The sequence below is a fragment of the Manihot esculenta genome, chromosome 5, assembly GCF_001659605.2.
Source record: "Manihot esculenta cultivar AM560-2 chromosome 5, M.esculenta_v8, whole genome shotgun sequence".
NCBI lineage: Eukaryota > Viridiplantae > Streptophyta > Magnoliopsida > Malpighiales > Euphorbiaceae > Manihot > Manihot esculenta.
The window spans coordinates 8,747,297-8,772,096 of record NC_035165.2 but is presented as its reverse complement, the minus strand read 5'-3'; the positions used below and the strand labels follow the sequence as shown (position 1 = coordinate 8,772,096).

General features: G+C 32.0%; 3 protein-coding genes across 7 annotated transcripts; all 3 read left to right on the top strand.

The window, feature by feature from the left end:
* Positions 1-5,398: 5,398 nt before the first annotated feature.
* Positions 5,399-6,709, top strand: LOC110614568 (uncharacterized protein At1g27050). Its single transcript, XM_021756131.2, has 2 exons — positions 5,399-5,860; positions 6,103-6,709. Exons 1-2 carry the CDS (start codon positions 5,522-5,524, stop codon positions 6,346-6,348), a joined length of 585 nt encoding a protein of 194 aa, XP_021611823.1. The 5' UTR covers positions 5,399-5,521; the 3' UTR covers positions 6,349-6,709.
* Positions 6,710-8,568: 1,859 nt separating this feature from the next.
* On the top strand, positions 8,569-15,671 carry LOC110614467 (pentatricopeptide repeat-containing protein At2g01860). Of its 5 annotated transcripts, XM_043956343.1 has the most exons (4): positions 8,569-8,987; positions 11,229-12,921; positions 14,929-15,148; positions 15,481-15,671. In XM_043956343.1, exons 2-3 carry the CDS (start codon positions 11,402-11,404, stop codon positions 14,987-14,989), a joined length of 1,581 nt encoding a protein of 526 aa, XP_043812278.1. In that variant the 5' UTR covers positions 8,569-8,987; positions 11,229-11,401; the 3' UTR covers positions 14,990-15,148; positions 15,481-15,671. The 5 variants fall into 5 exon arrangements, with proteins under 5 accessions (XP_043812278.1, XP_043812277.1, XP_043812276.1 ...); XM_043956342.1 differs by lacking the exon at positions 8,569-8,987 and having other exon boundaries at positions 11,098-12,921; positions 15,486-15,671; XM_043956341.1 differs by lacking the exon at positions 8,569-8,987 and having other exon boundaries at positions 11,098-12,921.
* Positions 15,672-19,390: 3,719 nt separating this feature from the next.
* LOC110615742 (protein NRT1/ PTR FAMILY 2.13) lies at positions 19,391-22,378 on the top strand. The gene is made up of 4 exons (XM_021757807.2): positions 19,391-19,859; positions 19,969-20,186; positions 20,684-21,267; positions 21,357-22,378. Exons 1-4 carry the CDS (start codon positions 19,670-19,672, stop codon positions 22,228-22,230), a joined length of 1,866 nt encoding a protein of 621 aa, XP_021613499.1. The 5' UTR covers positions 19,391-19,669; the 3' UTR covers positions 22,231-22,378.
* Positions 22,379-24,800: the final 2,422 nt, after the last annotated feature.

Below are 24,800 nucleotides of genomic sequence, written 5' to 3'. Positions count from 1 at the left end.
GAAGAACAAGGAAGCGTACCTGAGAACACGATGGGATGAAAAACCGTACAAAGAGTTGCAGGAAGACAGAGAGCAGACAAGAGCTAGTTCTTCAAAAGACAGAAGCAATTCGAAAAGAAAGGCAATTATGAGGCAGGGCGTTGATCTGAACAGTTTTGTCTTGGAGCGACGCGATCATTAATTGTTCTCGAAGTTTACCCTCTCAACGGTTAGGTAATAACCGGCGAGACGGTAAAGGGGCAAAAGGATGATCGCTGGGCTTATCTACATCTATCAAGGGCCAAGTATACGATGACAGCCCATCATTTAAAAGCCCATTCGCCATCCACATAATACAGGCCCAACTCATCCGTCAGAGCAACTTAACCTACTACTTTACCATCCCTATGGTAAATGCCGAAGAAACAGAGGGGCAAGTCATGAAAAGACTCAAAAGTACAAAGCAAAAGGGAGCATGATAAAGGTCAGACTTGCTCATCACTTAAAAAGTTATAAGATTTGATTTATCGTTATTAAACAAAGGATGTGAGATCGGAAAGAGGCGCCAAGAGCACCTCGGAATCATACAGAACTGAGAGCTTAGAGTTCCACTCATCAGAAGCCGAGCTCAGAGGTTGGATTAGTCCAGCTCGGACAACACGACTTGAGAGCTCGGTCAGCTAAAGGAAACTCAGCCCATTTCACTAAGCAAAGACAGAACTCTCAGGTCGGTTAGTCCAGCCCGGACAACATGACCTGAGAGCCCGGCCGGATGAAGGAGACTCAAAGCTCAATTCATCAAGGTGAAGACCGAGCTCATAGGTCGGTCAGGCAGTCCAGTTCAGAAACTTGAAAGTCCAGTTGGCTAAGTGGATCCGGAATTCAACTCATCAGAGCTCGCAAATATGGTTAGAGCAGCTCGGAAAAAAGCAGGACAGAGCTCAATTGGTTAAAATTATAAGGCGAGCAATCTAAAGTATTTCACACATGATAAAGGAAGAACAGCTTAAGCATGAGAGCAGAACAAGAACTTCATTAAAAGAAAAGTACATTACAGCACGTTACAAAGGCCTACACTACGGGATGAAAGACTATCCTTAAAGGATTTACATATCCAGATACTTCATCATCTACGTTTATCACCTATCCTACTATTCTAGTCTTCAGTTCGGAGGACTTCTCGCAGCTCGGAATGTGAGTTTTTCAGAAAAGGCCAAGATCTGTCCCGCTATTATAGGGGAACTGAACAAGTTGATTCCCATAAGCATTTCTCACTGTCCCCCTGGGCAAACGTTCGGTTACCCAAATGTGATGCACGGTACATTCGAACAAGCTCAGATATTGTATGCCGGCCGTGCACCACACATGAAAAACATAAGTCTTCGGGCTATGGCTCCGAAGAGATCGCGAAGTACACATTCGAAGAAATCGCGGGAGACTTGACTGAGTGCAGCAGATCTCAGTCCCACGTAATACTGGTACTTCACACCAAAGGGAATAATAATACTGGTACTTCACACCAAGAAGAACAACAAGCTGAGCGCCGGCGCCACTCCCATTTATATCAAAAGAGGACAACAGGGGCATCGAGGAAATTCCCTTTTTCTCTGCGGAAAAAGGTGAAGTTAGAGCGAACCCCTCAATAGCCCAGAACTTCTTTGAAGCCCGGACAAACGATCTGGGTAAAGCAGTTTCAGCAGCTTGCCGAATGGTTCCACCCTTCGACTGCCATACCAGAAGGATCTTCAATGCACCATCCAGACGCCTTAGAGGTAACATCAAATTTTCAAGAATTTTGAACTGACCCATTTTTATTTCAGGAACTGCAAAAAGTTTCAAAACAGAAACAAGTCAGAAACAGTTCTCCCTTAAGATAATAAGAGAAAAATCAAAGCAAACCTCTGGGGCACAAGGCAATCTGTTTGAAGAAGGCGTCGAATGGACCTGCCACAGACAAGACAAGAATTTCTCATTTCAACAGAAGGCTCAAGAATGAAGAAAAGCTGGCACTGATATATACTCGGAGCCTGAGGACTTAGCACGAGGCAGAGCTACGCTAGACTCTAAGCCAGTGATGTCAGATTCTTAAAAGATATTCACGGAAAAGGAAAGAAAGGAGATGTCCAGATAATGATGACAAAAAAATAAAAAGAAAGCAAAGGCGGCAGAGGACAGGAAGAATAGAAAAAAGATAGAAAGAGAAAAGAGCAAATAGAATTCAGAAACTGCGCAACGACTGAAAGATGAAAGGATGTTATTAAGACACCTGAACCCGAACAGACGGGATCATAAAAGTTCTTGGTATTCACCCCCTCGGCAGTTGGAGCAATAACCGCCGAGAAGGTGAAGGGGCAATTGATGACCGCTGGATTCCTCCTCCCCGGGCCAGGGGCTTGACCACAGCCCAAAGCCCATGACGTAGAGGCCCACATACCTGATGTACATAACAAGGCTGGCTCATCCAACCCTCAAGGCCGGGCTCGACCCATCCTCTTCACTCAGACTTAGCGTCCAGCCCAACTTTCGGCCCAACCCAGGATTCAGAATAATATTCACCAGACAGCCTGGCAGATCCGCTTGAACGTACACACGAGGGGAATCAGAGGCCGTTACGCATGGAGCAGGCGGCTGATACCCTAGTACCTCCGAATCCGCATGGCAGAGACGCGTGGCCCAATCCTAGAGAGACCTTTACACGTCACCAGCAAGCAAGACAATGTATAAAAGAGGAGCCCCCTCCTCAGAAAGCTTAAGCCTTATTCAGTAATACAAAACCCTTGTAAAACCCTATTCTATTGGATCTCAGATCATCAGAAATAATTAAAAAGTTCAAAAATAAAAATTAAACCAAATAAAAAAATTAAATTAAAATTTTAAATTAATTCGATTTTATCAAATTTTTTTATTTAAACTGAATATTTTTCATTTCTAATTCTAGTGATTTAAATTTATACACCTAAATTAATAAAATTAATTAATACTCTTAAGTTTTTAAAAAATATAATAATTTATCTAAATTACCTTTTAAATGATATTATTTTTTACATATTAATATTAAATTACTTAAAAATTAATAAGGGTATATATGAAAAATAAAAATTAATATTATTTTTAAAATTTTAAAATAATAAATAATTTAAAATAAAAAAAAATTCTCCACGGTGGAATAGAGATTTAACATTTAAATAATGTGAGAATTACTTATGTACCGACCACTCATTAGTGGAGACTTGGAGTTGTACAGTATTGTGATGGACCTTCTCGATCTCTTTTAGTTTTAATTTATCAACTAAATCATTTGCTCAATGAGACTTATAAAATATAACCTATTTATCTTATTGTATATAGAGTTTTAGAATTGAGCAATGTAGCTCTTTGGCCAATCAAACTATATGATTTATGTACAAGGGTTTGCGTTAAATTCAAATCAAAAAAAATTAATCCATTACATTAACTGAAATTATAGCGATCCCATTTTAAAATATGAATAAATTGGATAAGTACATTTGAATAAATTTGAAAAATTTCAGATTTTACTTTCTCAATCTCCTATTTTCAATTTCTGTTTAAAAAAAAAATCTGCAAATTTTACTTAATTATTTTTTTTTCTTTATTTTTAAGTTGCATGTCTTGAATTTCAATATGATCCGATAATTTTATAAAAAAAAAATTATATATTTATTTCACTTTTTTCCTCTCTTAATTTTCCTTCTCCTTCCATATAAACCAGAAAAAAAAAAACTATTTTTTTCTAAATTTCAATATGCTCCTTATTTTTTTGGAATAATTTTGTTGAATTATAATTTTAAATATAATTTAATATATTTTTAATATGATTCTATAATTAAATTTCGTAATAAAAGTGTTTATACATTTTACACCATTAATAAAATATAATTTTTCTCTTTTAAAAATGTTTAATATTCACGATAAATTAATTATAATTTTTGAAGTTTAGAGAAATCTAATACTATTTAAGTTTTTAAATATAGTTCTTATATTTTTATTTATTAATAAAATAATCAATTCGTTAAACTTCATAATTTTTTTTTTAATTCAACCCTATATTTTTATAAGTTGATTAATAAATATTATAATTATTTGTAAATATGATGTCATATTCTATAAATTATTTTTAAAATTTATTAAATTTTAATATGTTATTTTTTAAAAAAAAAATCTAATGTAGAATTAGAGGTCAGCATTCAGTCGGTTCGGTTTAAAACCGAACCGAACTGAATAAAACGAAAATTGAAATTTTAGTGTTTATAAAAACCGAATCAAATCGATTATGGTCAGAAACCGAGTCGAACTGAACCGGTCTGATTCCGTTCGATTCGGTTCGGTTTGATCTATTTTAATTTTTAATAATTTTTTATTTTTTACACTTTATTTTAATATTTTGAAATTTAATTAAAATATTTTAATTTTAATATGATTTAATTTCTCTATATTATTGAAAAAAATATATTATTATCACTAATCGGTTCGGTTCGATTTTTTTAATTTTTTTTATATCAAAACAAAACCAAACCGAAATAACTGAAATTTCTGAAATTAAAAATCAAACCGAACTAAATTTTCAAATCGATTCGATTCGATCAATTTTATCGGTTTAAACTGAATACTGCTCAACCCTATGTAGAATCTCACTATGTCTTTTTATAAATCTTAAATTAGCGGGGATGGAAAAAGTTATATAACATGAGTTTTGAGTTTAAATTATTAATTCAATTTTTTTTATTTCTTTTTTTAATTTAAAATATTTAAATTTAATAAATATAGAGATTGTATTGTAAAAATATATGGACTTATTTTTAAAATTGAAATATTTAGAAATTAATTTAAAAATATAAAAGTAGTGTAACTAAAAGGATTATTGTTTTAATAAAATAAAAATTTAAAGACTACATTTAAAAAATAAAAAAATAAAATATATATTTTATTAAATTGTAATAATTAAATTATAATTTATCAATAATTTTTATGGTACAAGGAAAAATATCATACTTTATTAACGACATAAAACCTTAAGAGTGTTTTTTTTTATATAATTTTTTCTTTAATCTGTAATCGTAGTCATATTATTAAAATTAAAATGATATAAATATTATTTTTTTCATAAAAATTAAATAATTCATATTATTAAATTATACACATCTAATATAAATTAATTTTATATGAAAATAAATCCAAAAAATATTAAATTTAAATATTTATATTAAAATTATGATAAGATTAATTAAATGTGTAATAAATTTATAAATTTAAATATCAATTTCACTCTGACTAGCCTTATGCATTGTAAACTTATCCTCAATAAATTGCCAACTTGTATAGTTGCTGATGACCAAAACGGCAGCACTTCGAAGCAGCCCCGGTGGTATTAACAGAAGAGAACTTGAGCCTTGACCTCGTGGACACGTGGTCAACCTCGACCCCTACTGCCGTAGCCTACCCATCTAACTTCAGCTCATAACGACTTCCCTGCCTCCGCTTCGATTTCCCAAATCCTCAATTCGATTTCCCCTTCGCCTTCAATATGAGTCGCAAGAGGGATAAACCCTACTTCTCTCGCCACGACCGTGCTCCTTACCCCAAACGCCGGCGCCCTCTGCCTCCTCCACAGTCTGCCGAAGAGAGTGACGATAAGCCCTCCGTGAAGCCTCCTCCGCCGCCTGCTTTGGTGATTATGGGTCTGCCATTGAATTCCTCTGTTCTTGACCTCAAGTCGAGGTTCGAGATCTACGGCTCAATCTCCCGCATCCGCATCGACCGAGATGGCGTCGGTTACGTCACGTACAGGTCCAAGGATTACGCCGAAGCTGCCATTGCTGCTTCCCTTGACGCCTCCTTTGGCATCACTATTGAATCTAAAAGAGTATGCACTTTGTTCTCTCCTTCCCAATTTTTAGTAATGTGCCTCTGCTAGGAAAAAAAATGTGAAATATCAAAAACCCTAGCTTTCCATTATTTGGGTATCTTGTGAAATTTACGCTTTTTCACTTTGCTTAGCAATTGAAAGCATGAAACTTCAGCTGTTGAGCTTCTTAAGTTCAATTCTGCTAGCTCAATTGTTTGATGTATCAAAACAAGCTTCACGTCATTGAGATTTTGGTTCAGGTACAGGTGTTATGGGCAACAGATCCGCTCGCGCAATGGAGGGAAGGAGTTGGGGTTGGGGACAAAAAGGAAAGTGGATCATCCTCAAAACTTTTGCGGCCTGAGTTACCCTTAAGCAGACGCGGCAGAGGGAACAAGCTGGCTTCTGCAATAGTGAATCCGAGAAGTAATAGCAGTGGCAGTACTGGTGTGGCAGATGTGGCTTCCAAAGGCAGAGAGATGGTTGCTTATGATGATATACTATAATGTTTGTTTTTCTCCTTCAAAAGGGCTTTGCTTTTGTACGAGTAGATTTTGCTTTCTATTTAGGTCGGATTGGTCTGAAAATGAATCTACAAGTTCATGGAAGGCTAGCAACTTAAGTATTTGGTTCAAGGATTTGGTCTGTGGCTGTTTAAGCTTTAGTTCTTTTCTTGGCAATGATCTGTATCATTGTTTTGGAGTGGTTTTATAGATCTTTGATTTGTAATTTTTTTTGCTTTTATTATTTTTTTTAAGAAAAAAAATTGTAGGCTCGGCCAGGCCGGTTTGGGTCTGTACTCAAAGAAGCCTAACAGGATTAAAATCGGTTAAATTTGAGTTGGAATTGTTGATTTGTCCGGGGTAATGATACTGTTGTTTTCAGATTTTTTTTTTTTCCATATTTACACCATTGTAATATTAGCCTTTTTTCCTAGTTTGAGGGATGGTTAAAAATTTTTTTTCTCTGGTAAGTTTATCTAATGGTAAGTGTATTTGAATAAATTTGATAAATTTTATATTTTACGTTCTCAATCTTCATTTTAAAAAATAAAAAATATTTTTTCTCTAAATATTTTAATTATTTATTATTTAAATTAATATTTTATTTAATTTAAATTTTTTACAACAAATTCTTTGTATTTATCATTTATTTTATCATTATTAAAAAAATATAATGTTGGGTTCACTTAAGGTATACAAGAACTAATACCAATAAAAAAAAAGATTTTTTATTGTAATTTTCATCAATAAGAAAACCTGATAAATTATTTGATAGTAAATTATTATTTACTCATACAAAATTAATTTCTAAATTAAAATAATAAAGATATTAATTAGAATAAAGAGAAAGGAATAAGGGTAAGGTCCTGTATATATTTTTTCAGTAATAATAAATAATTCACTTAATATATTTAAATTTCAGTGCTCGCTATTTTTTCTTTTTTTTTTTGAAATGGAGTGCTCGCTATTTTAAAATTAAAATTAAAACGAAATTATAATATTATACAAGATATAATAAATTATAAATACAAAACCAAATTAATCTATCCAAGCAAGTTAACTGCTCCCTATAATTAATTTGTGTCATCTCTCAAAATTATTTATCTTTTTAAATATTGATGTATGAATATTAAGATTAACATGTGAAGTATTTATTTTATCTTTTTATAGTGCAAAATTTATGTTTTTTTCCAAATTTATTTTAATTAGTTAATGTTGAGCCTAATAACTAATTAACATTTCCATTTAAAAAAAAACTAATTAACATTTATACAATTAGCTTCTATTAATTAATAATTATTTTAGTTGTGCTCATGGGATGAAATTGAGAATGCCAAAGGCATTCAATCTACAAAACTCTTTTTTTTTTTAACAACACGTCTTCTGCAAATTTTTTAAAAAATTATGACATACAAGAAATTAAATTCGGATACTCTAATATTAATATTAAAAAATTTTTAAATTAATTACAGTTTCCTTAATCACATGCTACATGCATAATCACTTGTATTCTAGAATAAATTTTTAGTTCTCTCAAATTATTGTGATGATAGATAGTTTTTTTTTTAAAATATTGAAAGAGAAAAAGTTTTCCTTGAAAAGAGACGCTTATTCTTGAAAATTGGAAAAAAAGAAAGAAAGAGAAACACACTCTTAGTTATTTTATATCAAAAATGAAAATCGGTGGACAGGACAGTTATAGCCACCACTCTCTCATAGATATCGATACAAAATTTAAAATTTAAAACTTTTAAATTTATATTAAATAAATTAAAACTAATTTATTATCAATAAAATACATAATCTTTCTTCAAAAAAAAAAAAAAATACATAATCTTATTTTGCCCTTTATTTTTTATTTTTTATGATTTGTACGATGAACTTTCTAAATTTATATACTCATAACATTCATTGTGCTTTTATTTTTTTAAATTTAATCAAATAAATGTCAACTCTATATATATATAAAGGAATCTTTGTTATGTGGATCTGCTTACTTAAATATATTTATTTCTCTTTGGTTGATAGTTTTTGAGAAGTTGAGAGAAAGAAAAAGATTTCCTGCATTATAAATTTTGTTTTTAATAGTCATATTAATTGTTTATTGAAGCTATAGCTGCTTAAGGATTGCTTAATGATTGCTTAATTATGAATCCGCTACTTAAAGGTTTGCTTATTGATGAACCCACTAAGGTCATATAATCTAAACTCATAGAAGTGAGTAGAAGAAAAAGGGAAAACAGAAAGACAATAGAGAAAGAGGAAAAATAAATAAATAAAAGTTAATAGAGAATAATCAAAAGTGGCAGTCCTTCCATCCCATACCCAGTCTATCCTTGATAATTCCATTCAGCCATTCCTATTCTCTCACTGACTTCCATACCGCCGTCGCCTCCATACTCCATCAGGCTGCTGCTCACCTCCCGCCAGAGGCACCACATCCTCTCGCCGGTCGCCGTCCACGACAGACGGAGCTCAAGGAACGTTAATCAAGAAACATAGGTTTGACAGACGCCGTTGGTTCATTCTGCGGCCCGCTTCATGTTCTGCTGATCTGCTGCAGCACATGTTTCTGCAGCTCGCCTCTCTCTGATTTGCTGGTCCTGATCAGGTCACGTCCTCTACTCCAGCCGGTTCATCAGGTCCATCTCTAGCCTTTTCTCCCAATCTGTATGTGATTTAGCAATTTTTTTTGTTCCTAAAATTATTTCTGAAATATTACCATTTCTTGCTTATAACAATGGTTGCCATATTTTGAAAATTTTATGTGGGAATGAACAAGGGCTTGCAAGGAGGATAATTTTCCTGTGGGTAGACCGGTAGAACCAATTGACTAATGTGAATGAGTATTTAATTCCGTAAAACCGGTTAGTTTTGTGTTTTTAGGGCTCCTTCTATATTTCTGCATTATGCCTTATTATTCGGCAATAATTCTACTAAGCAACCTGGTTTAGCAGGAGAACTTTCAATTTAGGTTTTGCTAGTAAAGGTGGTTCAAATGTGGTTTTTCGATGCAGAAGCAACAAGGATAAAGGGATTCGCTCAATCCTGGTTCAATCCTGTGTAGAAATGATTCACATAAGTTCGTTCCCTTCAATTTTCAAAGAGGAAAAGAAGGGACTCTAGGTAGCACCAAATCTTAAAAGATGGATAACTTTTTGTTTGTCATGAACTGTGACCGTGAAGAGTAGTTAGAAATTCATATTTTCCATGTCAATAGAATTTTTTCCGAGTATGAATTAGCAATTTGGTATGATTCGTATTTTAATTTTGAATTTAAAATTTGTACCACTTTCAGAAGATAAATGTCCTGAGAAGAGAATTACAGGAAAAAGTTTTACAGCATCATAATTTTTGTGTGTGAATCTTGTTTCTTTTTTTAATACCCATTAGAAGGTCCAAACATTATTATATTGTTAGAAGGTCCCAATGGAACAATTATTTCCTTCACCTATCTCCTATGCTCTAATTTCATAAAATTTATTTTTCCCTCCCGTCCACTCTTATTTATCATTTTAAAAATTAATTTGTCCAAAATTATATCACTCTTTAAGAATATTAAAGGGTATTAATTTTTTTTTTGAATTATATTTTTATCTTTACTAAATACAATAATTACTTTTGTAATTTCTTTAAGCTTTTCTTATTTTTAAAGTTTTAATTTTTTATATCTATTAATTAATGTCTCCATACGAAAACATTTTAGATTTTATTACGACGTTTAATAACTAAAATTAATGGATGAAATTAATTAGCAGATTTTTTAAAATTATTTTAATATATTTTGTAAAATTGATAAATTAATTAATAAATTTTATTATAATAACCGAATAATAATTTTTATGAAAACTTGGAAAGAAATTAAAGACGAATGGATGACTTTTTACTCTTCTTAGAAACACTAAAATTTGTTGAAAGCAATAACTATCCAAGTGATAAAAAATAGCTGTTGGATTAGCTTTTAAATGTAAATTGATAAAAAAAAAAAATATTAACATGGCGCAATTTCGTATCCATTGAAGAATAAACAGTAGGACCAATATAATAATTCTTTGATCATACTTCCCACTAATTGTACAAGACTTTCTTGCACTATCCTTTCTAGATTTTTTTAGCCACCTCCATTTGTGGTTAGTTTAATCCAATTAGACAAAGAAGGTTGTCGACAATATACAGTTGGGAGCCTTATTACTTTGTGAATACTAAGCTCTTAAATTTTATGCTAACTGCAACTTAAAAAATATATTTATTTATTTAACAAGTAAGAAATATTATAAAACACATTTTTTATTCCTCCATTTCTATATCTACCATAAATTTGAAAATAAAAATTTTACAGAAAATGAATCAAAATATAATCGACCTTCAAAATTCGATAACCAATAGTACTGAATAATAATATTCAGATAAAAAAAAATATAAAGAGAGTCGAACCTCTAAATATCAGGTCTAAATTATTGATATCAGAATAATTACAAAAAATATAAAAAATGTTCTCTACTATTACCTATATAAAATACAACTCTGAAAAGTTTCAATTTCATCTTTTTTATATCGGTCATAAATCCAAATAAAATACAGAATAAGTTAAACACTACAAATCATCTTTTAAATCTAATCATAAAACAAATCATATATCGTCTTGACGGTAAATTTGAACTTTTTAAGCAAAGGCATCATCTATCAAAAACTTGCCATCCACCAACTTATATCCCTTGCTAAACAGATAAGGTATTATTTCATTTCAATACCATTTACAATTCGATATTGGGCGACCACAGCTTGCACATCACTGGACCCTATTACTAAATGATCTGATGGGCTTACAGGGGGATTATATAAAAGTCGTGTTCTTTCTGGTTCATGCTTTGTTTTCCTCACAGGTAAGCAAAACAGCTGCAAAACATGAAGACGGCCAACCAAGTTGGGATATTGAATTGAAGAAGTGCTTTCTGTTGAGTGGCAAGGAGATGGCACATCACATGTTCGACAAAAATTCTGTTAGGATGCCCTAGAACTGCAAGTTTCAATCTTTTTTATTTTCACTGCGAAGACAATGGATTGTAAATTCTTGTCCTTGAGCCTGCATCCAGTAGTGCCATTGCAAAGTAATTTTTCTTGGAAAAGCAGGATAGCGTTAACTTTGATTGCACATTCCAATAAAAAAGCACACTACAGAAAGAAACTACCCAAAAACCTTAGATCTCCGCGACGATCTAAGCTTCCTCCTGATTTTGGGGTTAATTTGTTCCTAAAAAAACCTACCATTGGGGGTAACCCTTGGCAAAAGGATCCTACTTTGGACGATAATTATTTATCCGAAGAGGAAGAAGAAGAGGGAAGTGAACAAGAAGAAGAAAAAGAGGAACATAATGGTGATATTGTTTGGGAAGCAGATGAAATTGAAGCAATATCCTCTCTTTTTCAAGGGAGGATCCCTCAGAAGCCTGGGAAGTTGAATAGAGAAAGACCTCTCCCACTTTCACTTCCTTACAAATTGAGACCTCCGGGACATCCTACTCCGAAGAGACACATAAAAGACGTTAGTCCATGGGTAGTCTCTTCGCGGGACACCGTATGCAAGCGTGTTTACAAAAATCCAATCTTTCTTGTCAGTTTAGCCAAGGAAATTAAACGTCTTAATCCAGAATATGATGTATCTGTAGTTTTAGATGATTGCGCCCGTTTCTTGCGTAAAGGGTCCTTGTCGTTAACGATTCGGGAGCTGGGTCATATGAGTCTTCCAGAGCGAGCTCTACAGACATTCTGTTGGGCTCAGAAACAACCTCATCTTTTCCCTGATGATCGGATTTTGGCTTCCACTGTTGAGGTTTTGGCAAGGAATCAAGACTTAAAATTCCCATTCGACTTTCAAAAGTTCACTAGTTTGGCAAGTCGAGGTGTGATTGAGGCAATGATTAGGGGCTTTATTCGCGGTGGAAGCTTAAAACTGGCTTTGAACCTTCTTTCAGTAGCCACCCAGGACAAACGAATGTTAGACCCGAACATATATGCAAAATTAATATTGGAGCTTGGTAAGAACCCTGATAAACACATGCTTGTGGAGCAGTTGTTGTACGAGCTTGGGGAAAGAGAAAATTTGAATTTAAGCCATCAGGATTGCACTGCTATGATGAAAGCTTGTGTCAGGCTTAAAAAATTTGAATTAGCAAATGGTCTATTCCATTGGTTTAAACTATCTGGACGCGAGCCAAGTGTTGTTATGTACACTACTCTGATTCACAGCTATTATTCTGAGAAGGAATTCAGGCAGGCATTAACTGTGGTGTGGGAAATGGAGGGATCAAATTGTCTCTTTGATCTCCCCGCTTATCGTGTTGTTATCAAGCTGTTTGTTTCCTTGAATGATCTCTCGAGGGCTGTGAGATACTTTTCAAAACTTAAGGAAGCGGGTTTCTCTCCAACTTACGACATATATAGGGACTTGATTACAGTTTATATGGTTTCTGGGAGGCTGGCAAAGTGTAAGGAGATCTGGAACGAAGCAGAGATAGCAGGATTCAAGTTGGATGAGAAAATGAAGTCAGAATTACCACAACTTGAAAGAGAAACCAGGTAAGGTTTCTGAACTATTTTGGATCTTTGAAATCAATAATCTCTATGCATGAACTGTAAATTGTCACTTCTGTAAATCCAAATAAATGTTTGTTGACGTGCTGCATGCACACGGTTATATTTGAGTTCATCAACTCTTTTAATACTTTCTGCACGCAGAGTGTTTTTGTTGTCTATTAATATCGTTCTTCTCGAGTTCCTGATTATCCATTCAATTGTACAACTTGGGGTGACAATCTGTTGTTGAAGTTGAGAGTATCTTACCTTCCTTGGAGTTTATGGAGATTGGAAAACATAAGATGTTGTGCACATGCATATTTGACAGCTGTTTGTGGTGATATTCTGAAAATAGGATTGCTTAGTTCAGATAATTATTGATTTATTTGCCAACCTTGATTGACAGAGTAACTCAATCAAGCATGAACATGCATACATATGGTAAATGGATGAGTCATCCCTTATTTAGGTTCTAGTGCCCACTATGACTGTCTCAAGATAGCTTTTGAAATATAATAATTCACAGTTTGCTCCTTCCACATATCATTTTCAAGATGGGTATAGGTTTCATAAAAGATTACTTCTCCGTGTGCATAACATCTCTATATAGGCTCTAGTGCCCACTATGACTGTCCCAATACTGTTTCTTGTGTTTCTGCCATAACATCTGTATATATATACATCAGATGAACGCCTACGAGTAAAATGCCCTTAACTTCCTTCCAAATGTATAATTACATTCTCAACCATAGTTAACAGTGGAGTCTCTACTTCAACAAATATGGAGCTTCAATTGTATTCCCAAATGAAGGGAACAAATGCCAGGCAACCTGCTTCTTTTGGCTTTAACGGTGTCTCTCATTAGTTTGCATAGAATCTCTTCTACAGTTATTTCACATTCACCATATTTATCAAGCTCTTCCTAAAAGTTATTTTTCAGGCGCTGTGCCCACACAAGGATAGATAGAATGTAGGAATAGGTGACACCTGCTTTTCCTGAGTTCATGCGTTGTAGAATTATAGTTTTATCAGTCTAACCTTGGGCCGGGGAGAGTCCAGACTCCAGAGTAGCATTTGAAAAACCTCTTGAATGACAATAGGTTCACCTTCAGGCCGGTTAGAGATATATACCATGCCTTTGGATGAGACAACAACCAACACCAGGTTAAATCCATTGAACTGATGAGCCTTTTTCACCAGTGCCTCAGCAAATTCCCTGGGAGTCTTTGGACTCTATAATGGCGCAGAGAACAAAATAAAGTTCCAAGTGCCAAGGTGACGACCAATAGGATGAGGTGTGATTTTAGAAAAATGTCATCTTGATTAGTAATTATTTATAATCATGATGACTAGTTTGTATGTTCTCTTAAAATAATGATGTAAATTAAAGGATTTATCAAGATAAAACACTGTTCGTATTTCCTTGGGACTCTTGTTTAGCTGTATGCACATTGCTGAACTCTGTAATGGGTGTTTATGCTTTATACATGTGTAAGGCTAGCTAGCTAGCAAACAATAAATCATAAAGACCAAATAAGAATGGATAATTGTAAAGAGAAACGGGGAAACTGAAGCTTTATCTCTCTGGGTTTTAAACAAACTGGTGGCTACAGGTTTATGTAAGAAAGTATATTTAGCATTTAAATGGAGATAACTAATGGTTAAGAAGCTTATTAGTCAAATGACGTTGACAAATCTATTTTTTTTAATCACGAGAGTTAAATAGTCCACATGTTTTTAATTGACATGAATGGAGACCCGAACTCAAGATTTCATCCACTTCCTACACCTGGTGAAATAAGAGCAATCAGACTACTTATTGATTGACATGAGTTATTATTTAGTACATTCCTAATTTAAATTGTTTATTCTTTCAGTTTAGGACAATTTAACTGGAAAACTATTCCATATTTATGGATTAATAGTCAATTTTGCCTATAAATTTATTAAAAAAGTTCGATATAATCTATTTTTAACTTTTTGTCTAAATTATTCTGGAAATTTTAAAAGCAGAGTTGGAGTTGGAGAGGAGAAGCCAGTTGAATTGTTTGATAGAGAAGAAGAAAGCTAAACAAACAGCAAGAGCAATACCACGGGCTTAATGCAAGTGTTAGAGCTTCTCATATGCCCACTTCCTTTGCAGACTTGAGCTTTTAAGTGTGCTCGTGAGGAGCTTGACTACATGCCTGGGAAGCTCCACAGCAAACGCCTAGCTCTTGCACTTAAGAAGGTTAGAAATCTTTTGATTATTAAATAGATATGCCTCCTTATGTTTCCTTCATTTTCCTTATTCTGATCTTCATTTGATTGTGCGAGCTTAAAGAAACGGGTCTGCTTTATTGTGATAATTATTGGTACCTGATAAATTGTGCTAGCAAGTGATCCTGTTGAATTAAGCCTTGAAATGAAAATGCTTTAAGAATTGTTTTGTGGGGATTCTTTATAGGAGAGCTTGATTTACTTCCATGCTTGTGGGCAGATATCTTCATTTCATAGTGAATTGTTGTATAGTATTTTTTTGCTTTAAATTTTATGTTTTTTGCTGAATAAATATATGGATAGATCAGAATGCCTGGAAGAGTATAAGAGACCGGTGATGCTAAAACAAAGCAATGAAGAATTCACACAAGAGGATCCAGGAGCAGCAATAAAATGTAACTATATAACTGAACTACGAGATCTTTGATTCCTTTACCCAAGAGAGATATTTAAGCGACTTAATTATTATTATAGAAAATATTTTAAAAACATTTTAATTTTTTTAATTTGTAATAATATTTTTTTTATATTTTATAAATTCATTCTTTTCATTTGTACGATGAACTCTTTTAAATTTATATATTCATAATATTCATTGTGCTTTTTTTATTCAATCAAATCAATGTCTATTTTATAAAAGAGATCTTTGTTGTGTTGATCTGCTTACTTAAAAATATCATATGATTGTTAGATTTTATTGTTGGATTAGTATTTGTTTGTTCTAAAGTGAGAGAGAAAAGATTTCATGCGTATAAATGGTTTTTTTTTATAGAGTTATAATCACTGTTTATTGAAGCTATGGCCGCTTAAGTATTGCTGAATGATGAACCAAGGAAGGTCATATAATCTAAACTCAAATGGCAGTGGGTAGTAGAAAGAATGGAAAAGAGAATTCAGAGAGAGTAGGGAAAAAGAGATAAAATATGCTAAAATGATTGGGTCTGGATTCAATTAGAGTTTAAGATAAGCTGTTCGTAACGTCCTAACTCAAATATTCGCTAGCGTTCGTGAGGGTTCTAACCTCAAATAGCATACGTAGAACAATAAATCCTATAATGCTTAGGATTATATTATAATAGCGCGGAATGAAATTAAATAGTTGTCTAATAAAAGAAAATGATACAATATCTTTAAATGTACAACCAGTGTGAATATAATAGAAAGATATTAATTGGATTATATGTCATTAAAAAATAAAAAAGAAATAAAAAAAATAATAAAAAAATAAAAATTAAATTTATCAAAATATACCGTGAATTTAATTTTTTATTAAATATAAAACATTATTATTTTAAAGAAATTTTTTTAAAAATGAGATTGAGAATTTTAAAAAGATAAGATATTATTACTTTTTATTTGTAGCATTGGGTTAGAGTGAGTCAGCTGGAGTGAGTATGTTTGTAGGTCTTTCTTATTCTATGCAATTATTATATATGCAACTGTTATGTTAATATTTAATTATATGGTGGGACCTAGCGATCGCTGTAATATAATTGTTGTATATATATATTTATTTTGTAACAAGTCCAAACTTTTTTACCAATGATGTATGATTTTGGTAATAAATACAAATTATAGGCTTAATGATCACCGTTAAAGGAAATTACTTTTTATTTTATTTTTTATATTTGGAAATTTTATTATTATATTTATATATAAATTTATTTTTTAAAATTAAAATTAAACAAAAAATATAAATCACGAAAATATTTTTTTAAAAAATATTTTTTAAATACAAATTCTTTTCTACATGCAATTTAAGTTTGCTTAATTGAATTTTCAAGCATGAGTTTACAACTTCACATGCTTTAAGTGGCAAATTATAAGATATCTCTATCTAGTGAGTAGGATCAATTTTGGCAATTTCCAGTTTAAGAGCTTTGGGCTCTCTCCTTTATTACTTAAAAAAAAAAAAAAAAACTACTGTCAAATCAAAGATTGCCCCAAGAATTGTGAAACATATAAATAATTATTATTCTCCCTAATCATATTATTACAAAACAAGATTCTTGTATCTTACTTGATGTCGTATGCAAATCAAAATTATTGTTTTCTTGTCCTCATTTCAAATATAAATATTTATAACAATAATAAAAAAAATATGTGCATTAATATTGTTGGAACTTAGTGCAAACACCAATTAATCATAATATAAACCCTTGTAATCAAATTGATGAATTTGATATTTTCCTCTCATCAGTAATATGCATGCCCTAAAATTTCTGGAGAATATGGTTAAAAAACAACTTCAAAATAGGGCAAGAAGTATTTGCTTCAAATTAAAAAGTCGACTGAATTGAATGAATTTAAAATTTTAATTTGATTTAATTTTTAATTTTAAAAATTTTGATTATTTCGATTCAATTTGATTTTGATCAGAAAAAATTGAAAAAATCGAATCGAATTTATTAGTGATAATAGTATATTATTTTTAATAATATAGAGAAATTAGATTATATTAAAGTTAAAATATTCTAATTAAATTTTAAAATATTAAAAATAAAGGATAAAAATAAAAATTTTATTAAAAATTTAAATCAATCAAATAGAATCGAATCAAATTAAATCATACTAAAATTTTAATTTTTAATTTATTTAATTTAATTCAATTTTAAATTTTAAACCGATAAATACTCACCCTCCGTCAGAATAAAAAAAATTTGCTAATTAATTCATAGTGGAGCTAGCATTTATTTATTTATTTGTTTTATGGGTGAAACCTACTTTCAATTATTCAAGAAAAGAAAACCTTTACATGCTTAATTGTGTGTATAAATAATTAATAAGAAATTTATATATCATAATTTTAAATAATATGACAACAATGCAACATTATAATTATAAATTGCAAACCTAATTATACAAGAAATTTACTAATTAATTAATAGTGGTTGAGATTTAGAATTGCAAACCTAATTGCAAACCTAATTAGAATTGTAGCCTACTTGCTTGTATACATTAATTATTTAGAAAAATATTTGTTTATTTTATCTGTTTAAAATAATTTAATTTTTTCTTTTTGATTAGAAAAATATTTTTTTAATTAAATTTTTTAAATATTTAAAATATCAAAAAATATATTAAAAAAATATTTTTATATAAAATATTATCTGTAAAATAAACGGAGACTTGTTCTCCATATTTTATTAGTATTTTTTTAGTAATATAAGGCTGAGCATTAAGACTTAAATGCGAAATTAATTTTATTTTATTTATATTTAATGAGGTATTCTCTTGCCCCAATAATTATTTATTTGAAGCCCCACCCTAAATTTCAAAAACAATAAATCAATAATGAAGCAAACGATGTATAGCTAAGAATGAGTAAAATATCACGAATTTAGTGACAAAAAGAAAAAAAGCAAATATCAGGCAATTAATTAAATTTCAGTGTACCTTCCATAACCCCTTTCCCCAACCCTTCCAAAAATGGAAAAAAGAAAGTGAACTGCCATGAGAAATACACTTTTCACGTCGGCAAACAAAAAGAAGAGAAGTCCAATGCCATAGGCAGAAAGAAAATGAATTTTTAATCTTATCACATAGATATAAAACCCATAAATCTCTCGAAAAGCAAGTTTTACAATTTAATATTGATAACTATCGGGTCTCATCCATTATGAACAAAACCAAATTCAAGAAAATAGAGCTGGTTCAAAATCTATGAAGCCCTTCAGACTGATTTATCAAATATTTTAGGCCCTGACTCAGACGCGCGGGGCATATCGGGTAACCTTCAAATCCAAGTCCAGTAGAGGGAATTTAGCCCGATGATGTGACATGAGGAAAGATGGCAGGTCTAGTCACCTTACAGTCCTACTCGCATGCATCCAAAAAAATTAAATGGCCGTCTGGCGTGAAGAGAGAACTGACACTACCTACAGATTTGAGTGATAAAAACATATGAACATAAACAAAAGGAAAGAAATAAAAGGGGAGGAGAGTCTTCCCTCCGTCCAAGCTCACACTCGAAAAATCTATTTTTATGGATATGATGAAATCAAATATAAACTCAATTTTATATAAAATTGAGTCTAATAACTATTAAATTAAATATTTATAGCTAGATGAGAGTGTTTTTATGTGTTGTTTAGTGGGAAGAAGTTAAAAATTTTCGTCACGCTTCTCCGCAGAGGTCCCAATCCCAGCCTCCAAACCCAAATGGAACACGTAAATTGGTAAGCCAAGCAAGCTAGCTAGCTAGCATTTTGTTTGGGCATGTGGTGCAACTTTATGAGAGCCACAGCCTTCAACCAACCCCACAACTCTGTCCTCTCTCACTACTATAGTTGTCATTTCGTCCCCCATAGAATCACCCTATCATATCCTGTACTCTTGTGCAATTCTGTATAAAGAGATGTGTGCCCAATTGCCCTGCGAAAGAAAATAGCTCAAAGCCCCTGAGTAATTGCTAGTCTCACATAAATGTATTGAAAGAAACTGCAGGTTTTCTTGTTCATGAGTTCTTGAACAAATTAAAGAAGCTGCTAAAATGGTGTTCGGAGATTGGTTATACAGCTGCACAAAATGCTTTCAGAAGCCTTCAACTTCAGCTTCAGACTCCTCTGCAGAAGAAAAGCAAGGAAACAGCTTGTCGTCATCATCATCATCATCTGATAATAACTCCAAGATAATCCAGAAGAAGAAACCTGGAGGATGGAGAGCTATGCCTTACATCTTAGGTATATATATATATATATCTCTGTCTCTGTTTCAGATCAATCTTTGATATTAATTTGTTTCAGAGTGTTGTCGTTTATCTAACAAAGAGAAGCTGATTCTAATGGGCAGGGAATGAGACGTTTGAGAGATTGGCTACTTTTGGATTGTTAGCCAACTTTATGGTATATTTGATGAGAGTATTTCATATGGAGCAGGTTTCTGCAGCCAATGTTATCAATATCTGGTCTGGCATAACAAATTTTGCTCCTCTGATTGGTGCTTTCATCTCCGATGCCTATGTGGGCAAGTTTAGAACCATTGCTTTTGCTTCCTGTGCAGCTTTTCTGGTATCTACTCTACTGCCCTACGTCCTTGCATTCATAATATTAAAATTGTATTAACAATTTCTTTTCTGCATGTCCATTTCTAAATTTCTACCGGATTATCTATATATCCAGTAAGATAAAATTTCTTGATTTCAGACGCGATTTTACCCAGATAAATAATAATAATAATAATAATAACAATAATAAAAGCATATTAGGTTGAGTGATCTTTGCAATTTTTTTGGGATCTGTCCGACCAGTTGCAATTATATTGCTTCTGGCATACACGTACATATTAATGAGATTTGGAAGAAAATCAGAACAAAAGGACAAGAAAAAAGAAAAAAAAAATATAGTAATTATTGTTGGTCAGTTCTTACATGACAACCATAGACTGGGACAAGCAAGCTTTTAATGCATATGCCAACAATAGCAATTTGTTATAATTAGGAAACCTACTTTAGTAATGAAGAAAATTATAATATCATATATTATAATCAATTTCTTTTGCTGAGCAGGGAATGTTGACTGTGACCTTAACAGCATGGCTACCTTATCTCCATCCTCCCAAATGCCACCCAGAAGAAGGGCATCCACTTGTTCACTGTAAGAGTCCTACAGCAGTTCAATTGGGTGTCCTACTGATGGGCCTTGGCCTCTTATCTATAGGAACTGGTGGTATCAGGCCATGCAGTATTCCATTTGGGGTTGATCAATTTGACCCAACAACTGAAGATGGAATTAAAGGGATTAACAGCTTCTTCAATTGGTACTACACGACTTTTACAGTAGTCGTTTTGATCACTTTAACTGTAGTGGTGTATATTCAAGATTCTGTGAGCTGGGTTCTTGGCTTTGGGATACCTACTGTGCTTATGCTGTGTTCTATTGTTGTTTTCTTCATTGGAACAAGAATTTATGTGCATGTAAAGCCAGAGGGAAGCTTTTTTTCTGACATTGCTCAGGTGTTCGTTGCTGCTTATAGAAAGAGAAGGGTTAAGCTTCCTGATGATGATGGAGGCCAGGAGGTTGACGGGGTGTTTTATGATCCTCCGGTGAAGAATACTGTAGTTTCTAAGCTCCCTCTTACAAATCAGTTCAGGTAATATGTCGTTTTCGTCGAAGATTTTATTAGTATTAACTATGATTTGACTTCATCCACAATAATTACTTGATTATTGTGTTATCTAGGTTCTTAAACAAGGCAGCCATGATAGAGAAAAACGACCTAAACCCTGATGGTTCTTGTGCAAATCAATGGAGACTGTGCAGTATCCAACAGATAGAAGAAGTGAAGTGTCTGTTCAAAATTACTCCAATATGGGCTTCTGGTATTGTTAGCTTGACAGCCATAACACAGCAAGGAACATTTACCGTATCACAAGCTCTGAAAATGGACAGACACCTCGGACCCAAGTTTCAAATTCCAGCAGGTTCCATCGGTATCATTTCAATGATAACAGTAGGAATATGGCTGCCCTTTTACGACAGGATTATAGTACCAGCTCTTCGAAGAATCACAAAGCATGAAGGTGGAATCACACTTCTCCAAAGAATCGGAATCGGGATTGTGTTTTCGATTCTAGCCATGGTGGTTTCAGGATTGGTTGAAAGAGACAGAAGGGCTGTAGCCAATGATGGTGCACACATCATGTCAGTGATGTGGCTCACACCTCAGCTTGTAGTAATGGGATTGTGTGAAGCATTCAATATTATCGGACAAATAGAATTTTACAACAAGGAGTTCCCTGAGCACCTGAGAAGTATGGCTAATTCACTTTTCTTTTGCTCATTTGCGGGTTCTAGCTACCTTAGCAGCTTGGTGATCACAGTGGTGCACAAAACTACCAGAACAAAAGACCACCCTGACTGGTTAACCGAGGATCTAAATGCAGGAAAATTGGATTATTTCTACTTCCTATTAGCAGGAATGGGTGGCCTGAACTTTTTGTACTTCCTGTTGTGTGCTGGGCGGTATCGCTACAAAATTAGCAGTAATGTGAAAATAGAAGATGAATCTTACCATGATGTGGAGCTAAGCTTGAGCAAAAAAATCCCAAGCTAAGGTCAAAACGTTTCGTTTAGCCATATATTGTAAAGGATAAAGAAGTTGAGGAAAGAAATGGGAGAGAAGAGGGGGAAAGTAATTATAATAATTCTGTTTAGTGGAATGTTTAGGGATGAATAAAATGGAGTTATGGATTGGCTTTGCAGATTTGAATATATCAAAGTGGGAAATTTCTTGCCTAGTTTTCTTATTAATTATGAGATGTATTGCAAATAATTCTTGGGTTTGCTTTTGCGGTTTCGGGAATCACGTCTACACGGTACACTTGACCATCATCCTTCCGTTTTTACAAGATGGTGATATGAATTTCATCCATGCGGTATAGAAAATTTAAAAAAAATATATAATTTTAAAAAATATATTAAAATATATCTGGATTTTAAAAGGTTTATTCGTTAATTTTTTTATTAATTTTATTTATTATTATTAAAAAATTTAAATATTTTTAACATTAATTAATTAATATTTTTATAAAATTAAAAAAACGACTAATAAAATTTTTCATATTATAAAAATTAAATAATAACACATTTAATTATTAAAACTATAGTGGAAAATTAATTAATATATTTTTTAAAAATTTAATAATATTTTAATATATTTTTAAAATTGATAAATTAATTAATATATTTTTTTATATCTTATGAATTAAATAATAAATATTCATGGCAATGAATTTTTAATTTTATACTAATTAAAGTTGCACGAGAATTACCAATAAATTAAAAATAATATATATGTTATAAAATTTTTATAATTATTAATATAAAATAAAATATATTTATTATTAAAACTATTGGCCACATATTTAATGAATGGTTTATTATTATCTTTACAATTAAATATATTATTTAATTATAATTAAATATAAGTTAATGTTATTTTTTATATGTAAAATTAATTTATATTGAAAAAATTATTATATCTCACATTTTATTTCAACGAAAATTAACTAAAATCACACCTAAATATAAATATTGAGTCATTATTCAACCAAAATTTTTAAATTATAAATAATTTAATTCATGAAATATGAGAATAAATATATAATAAAATTTATGTAGTTTACATGCATTAAATTATTTTATATTTTAACTTCATTAATATTAAAATTATCTCTAAAATTAAGAGGTTAAATAAACTTTTAACAAGTAGGAGATGTTGAGTTTGACTCTTGTCAAAGTAACTTTAGGCTACTATTGGAAAAAATTTTGCACTATTTCATAAAATTATTTTAGGCTACTATTGGAAAAGACACCAAATCAGTAGCATTACGAGTCTGTATGATCGGCTACAGAATTTGGAAGCTTCTGTTTGTACATATTCAAAGGCAGCAACCGCATGTCTGTAAATTCCTTAGCAATCTGCTCATCGACATCGACATCGCATCTTCCAATATAAATTGTTATTGGTCCATAAAATTAAAGGCCACTTGTCTGCACTTTGATCATCTTCTTCATCTCAAAATTTCCAATCGTCTCATCATCAAAAGCTTCTCTGACCATATTTGCTTATCTGATTGGCCGCACATTCCGCACTTCACCCATTTGAGAGAAGTGAAATTAAGGGCTTATCTTCTTCTTATTTTCATCACTTATTTTGTTACGTCAATTGCCACTAGTTAGAGAAAGATTGTTGTTATGGATAATATGATTGAAACATTTACTTTTTAATTATTCGTTGGTTATGCTTAGCAATAGGTAAATTCGATTTGAACGGATCTAATAGAATAAATTTAGATAGTTATAATGAGTTTAAATTTAAAAAATAATGTCATGACGGGTTCGAATCAATTTCAAATTTTATTTATAGAATATTTACTGTCCAAACTTGTTTATATAAACATGATTTTCAATAATAAATCTAATTATATATATAATTAAAGATAAATATATAATTATTAGTGCGAAGTGATATGTAATCATTATAAGAAAACTTTTAATTGTAAAGAGAGATTGCACTCCAACAACACAATAGTTAATCCCCTAATTTTCAATTTCAAAAATAGATGAAGGAATTGAAATGTTGATCCATTAATTTTCCTCCAAACAACAGCCACTCACCCTCATATAATTCCCCCACTACATCTGCCATACACAATAGATTTTATTGGTTATTTTTTCCTATGTATATCTCATTATGGCAGATTTAGGTTTACATCAAATTCAATATATATATATATATATATATATAGAAATTTATTATCACATCAAAGTGTGTACACTCACATAGTGCTAGTTATTTCTTAAATCGTGAAATGTTAGGATTTACAACTGCCCTCCCTCCTAATAATGCTCATAACCGCGGAATTTGGATGTTGGAACTGAGATCGAGTCCTAAAAAAAAAATAGATTCAAAATCCATTAGATCTCACCAATTTGGTCGGTCCATCAATAAATCATTCGATTCGCGACTGAAACATGTCGAGCTGACTGAGAGCCTAAACTTACCTAAGGGAGTCTAGCTCGTTTGATGTGACGGGAAGTAGGAGAATATGTCCAGTTATGTCGTAGCCTTATCAGCACGTGGGCCGGAAGGGAATTAAATGGCCACCTGACGAGAATAAG

What these genes read in the sequence shown, in the direction of transcription:
- LOC110614568 (XM_021756131.2), top strand. Translation starts at nt 5,522, where the DNA reads ATGAGTCGCAAGAGGGATAAACCCTACTTCTCTCGCCACGACCGTGCT. An exon ending in TCACTATTGAATCTAAAAGA is followed by an intron (nt 5,861 to 6,102) that starts GTATGCACTTTG and finishes ATTTTGGTTCAG; the next exon opens with GTACAGGTGTTATGGGCAAC.
- LOC110614467 (XM_043956343.1), top strand. Translation starts at nt 11,402, where the DNA reads ATGGATTGTAAATTCTTGTCCTTGAGCCTGCATCCAGTAGTGCCATTG. An exon ending in CAACTTGAAAGAGAAACCAG is followed by an intron (nt 12,922 to 14,928) that starts GTAAGGTTTCTG and finishes AAATTTTAAAAG; the next exon opens with CAGAGTTGGAGTTGGAGAGG.
- LOC110615742 (XM_021757807.2), top strand. Translation starts at nt 19,670, where the DNA reads ATGGTGTTCGGAGATTGGTTATACAGCTGCACAAAATGCTTTCAGAAG. An exon ending in AGCTATGCCTTACATCTTAG is followed by an intron (nt 19,860 to 19,968) that starts GTATATATATAT and finishes TCTAATGGGCAG; the next exon opens with GGAATGAGACGTTTGAGAGA. An exon ending in CTTCCTGTGCAGCTTTTCTG is followed by an intron (nt 20,187 to 20,683) that starts GTATCTACTCTA and finishes TTTGCTGAGCAG; the next exon opens with GGAATGTTGACTGTGACCTT.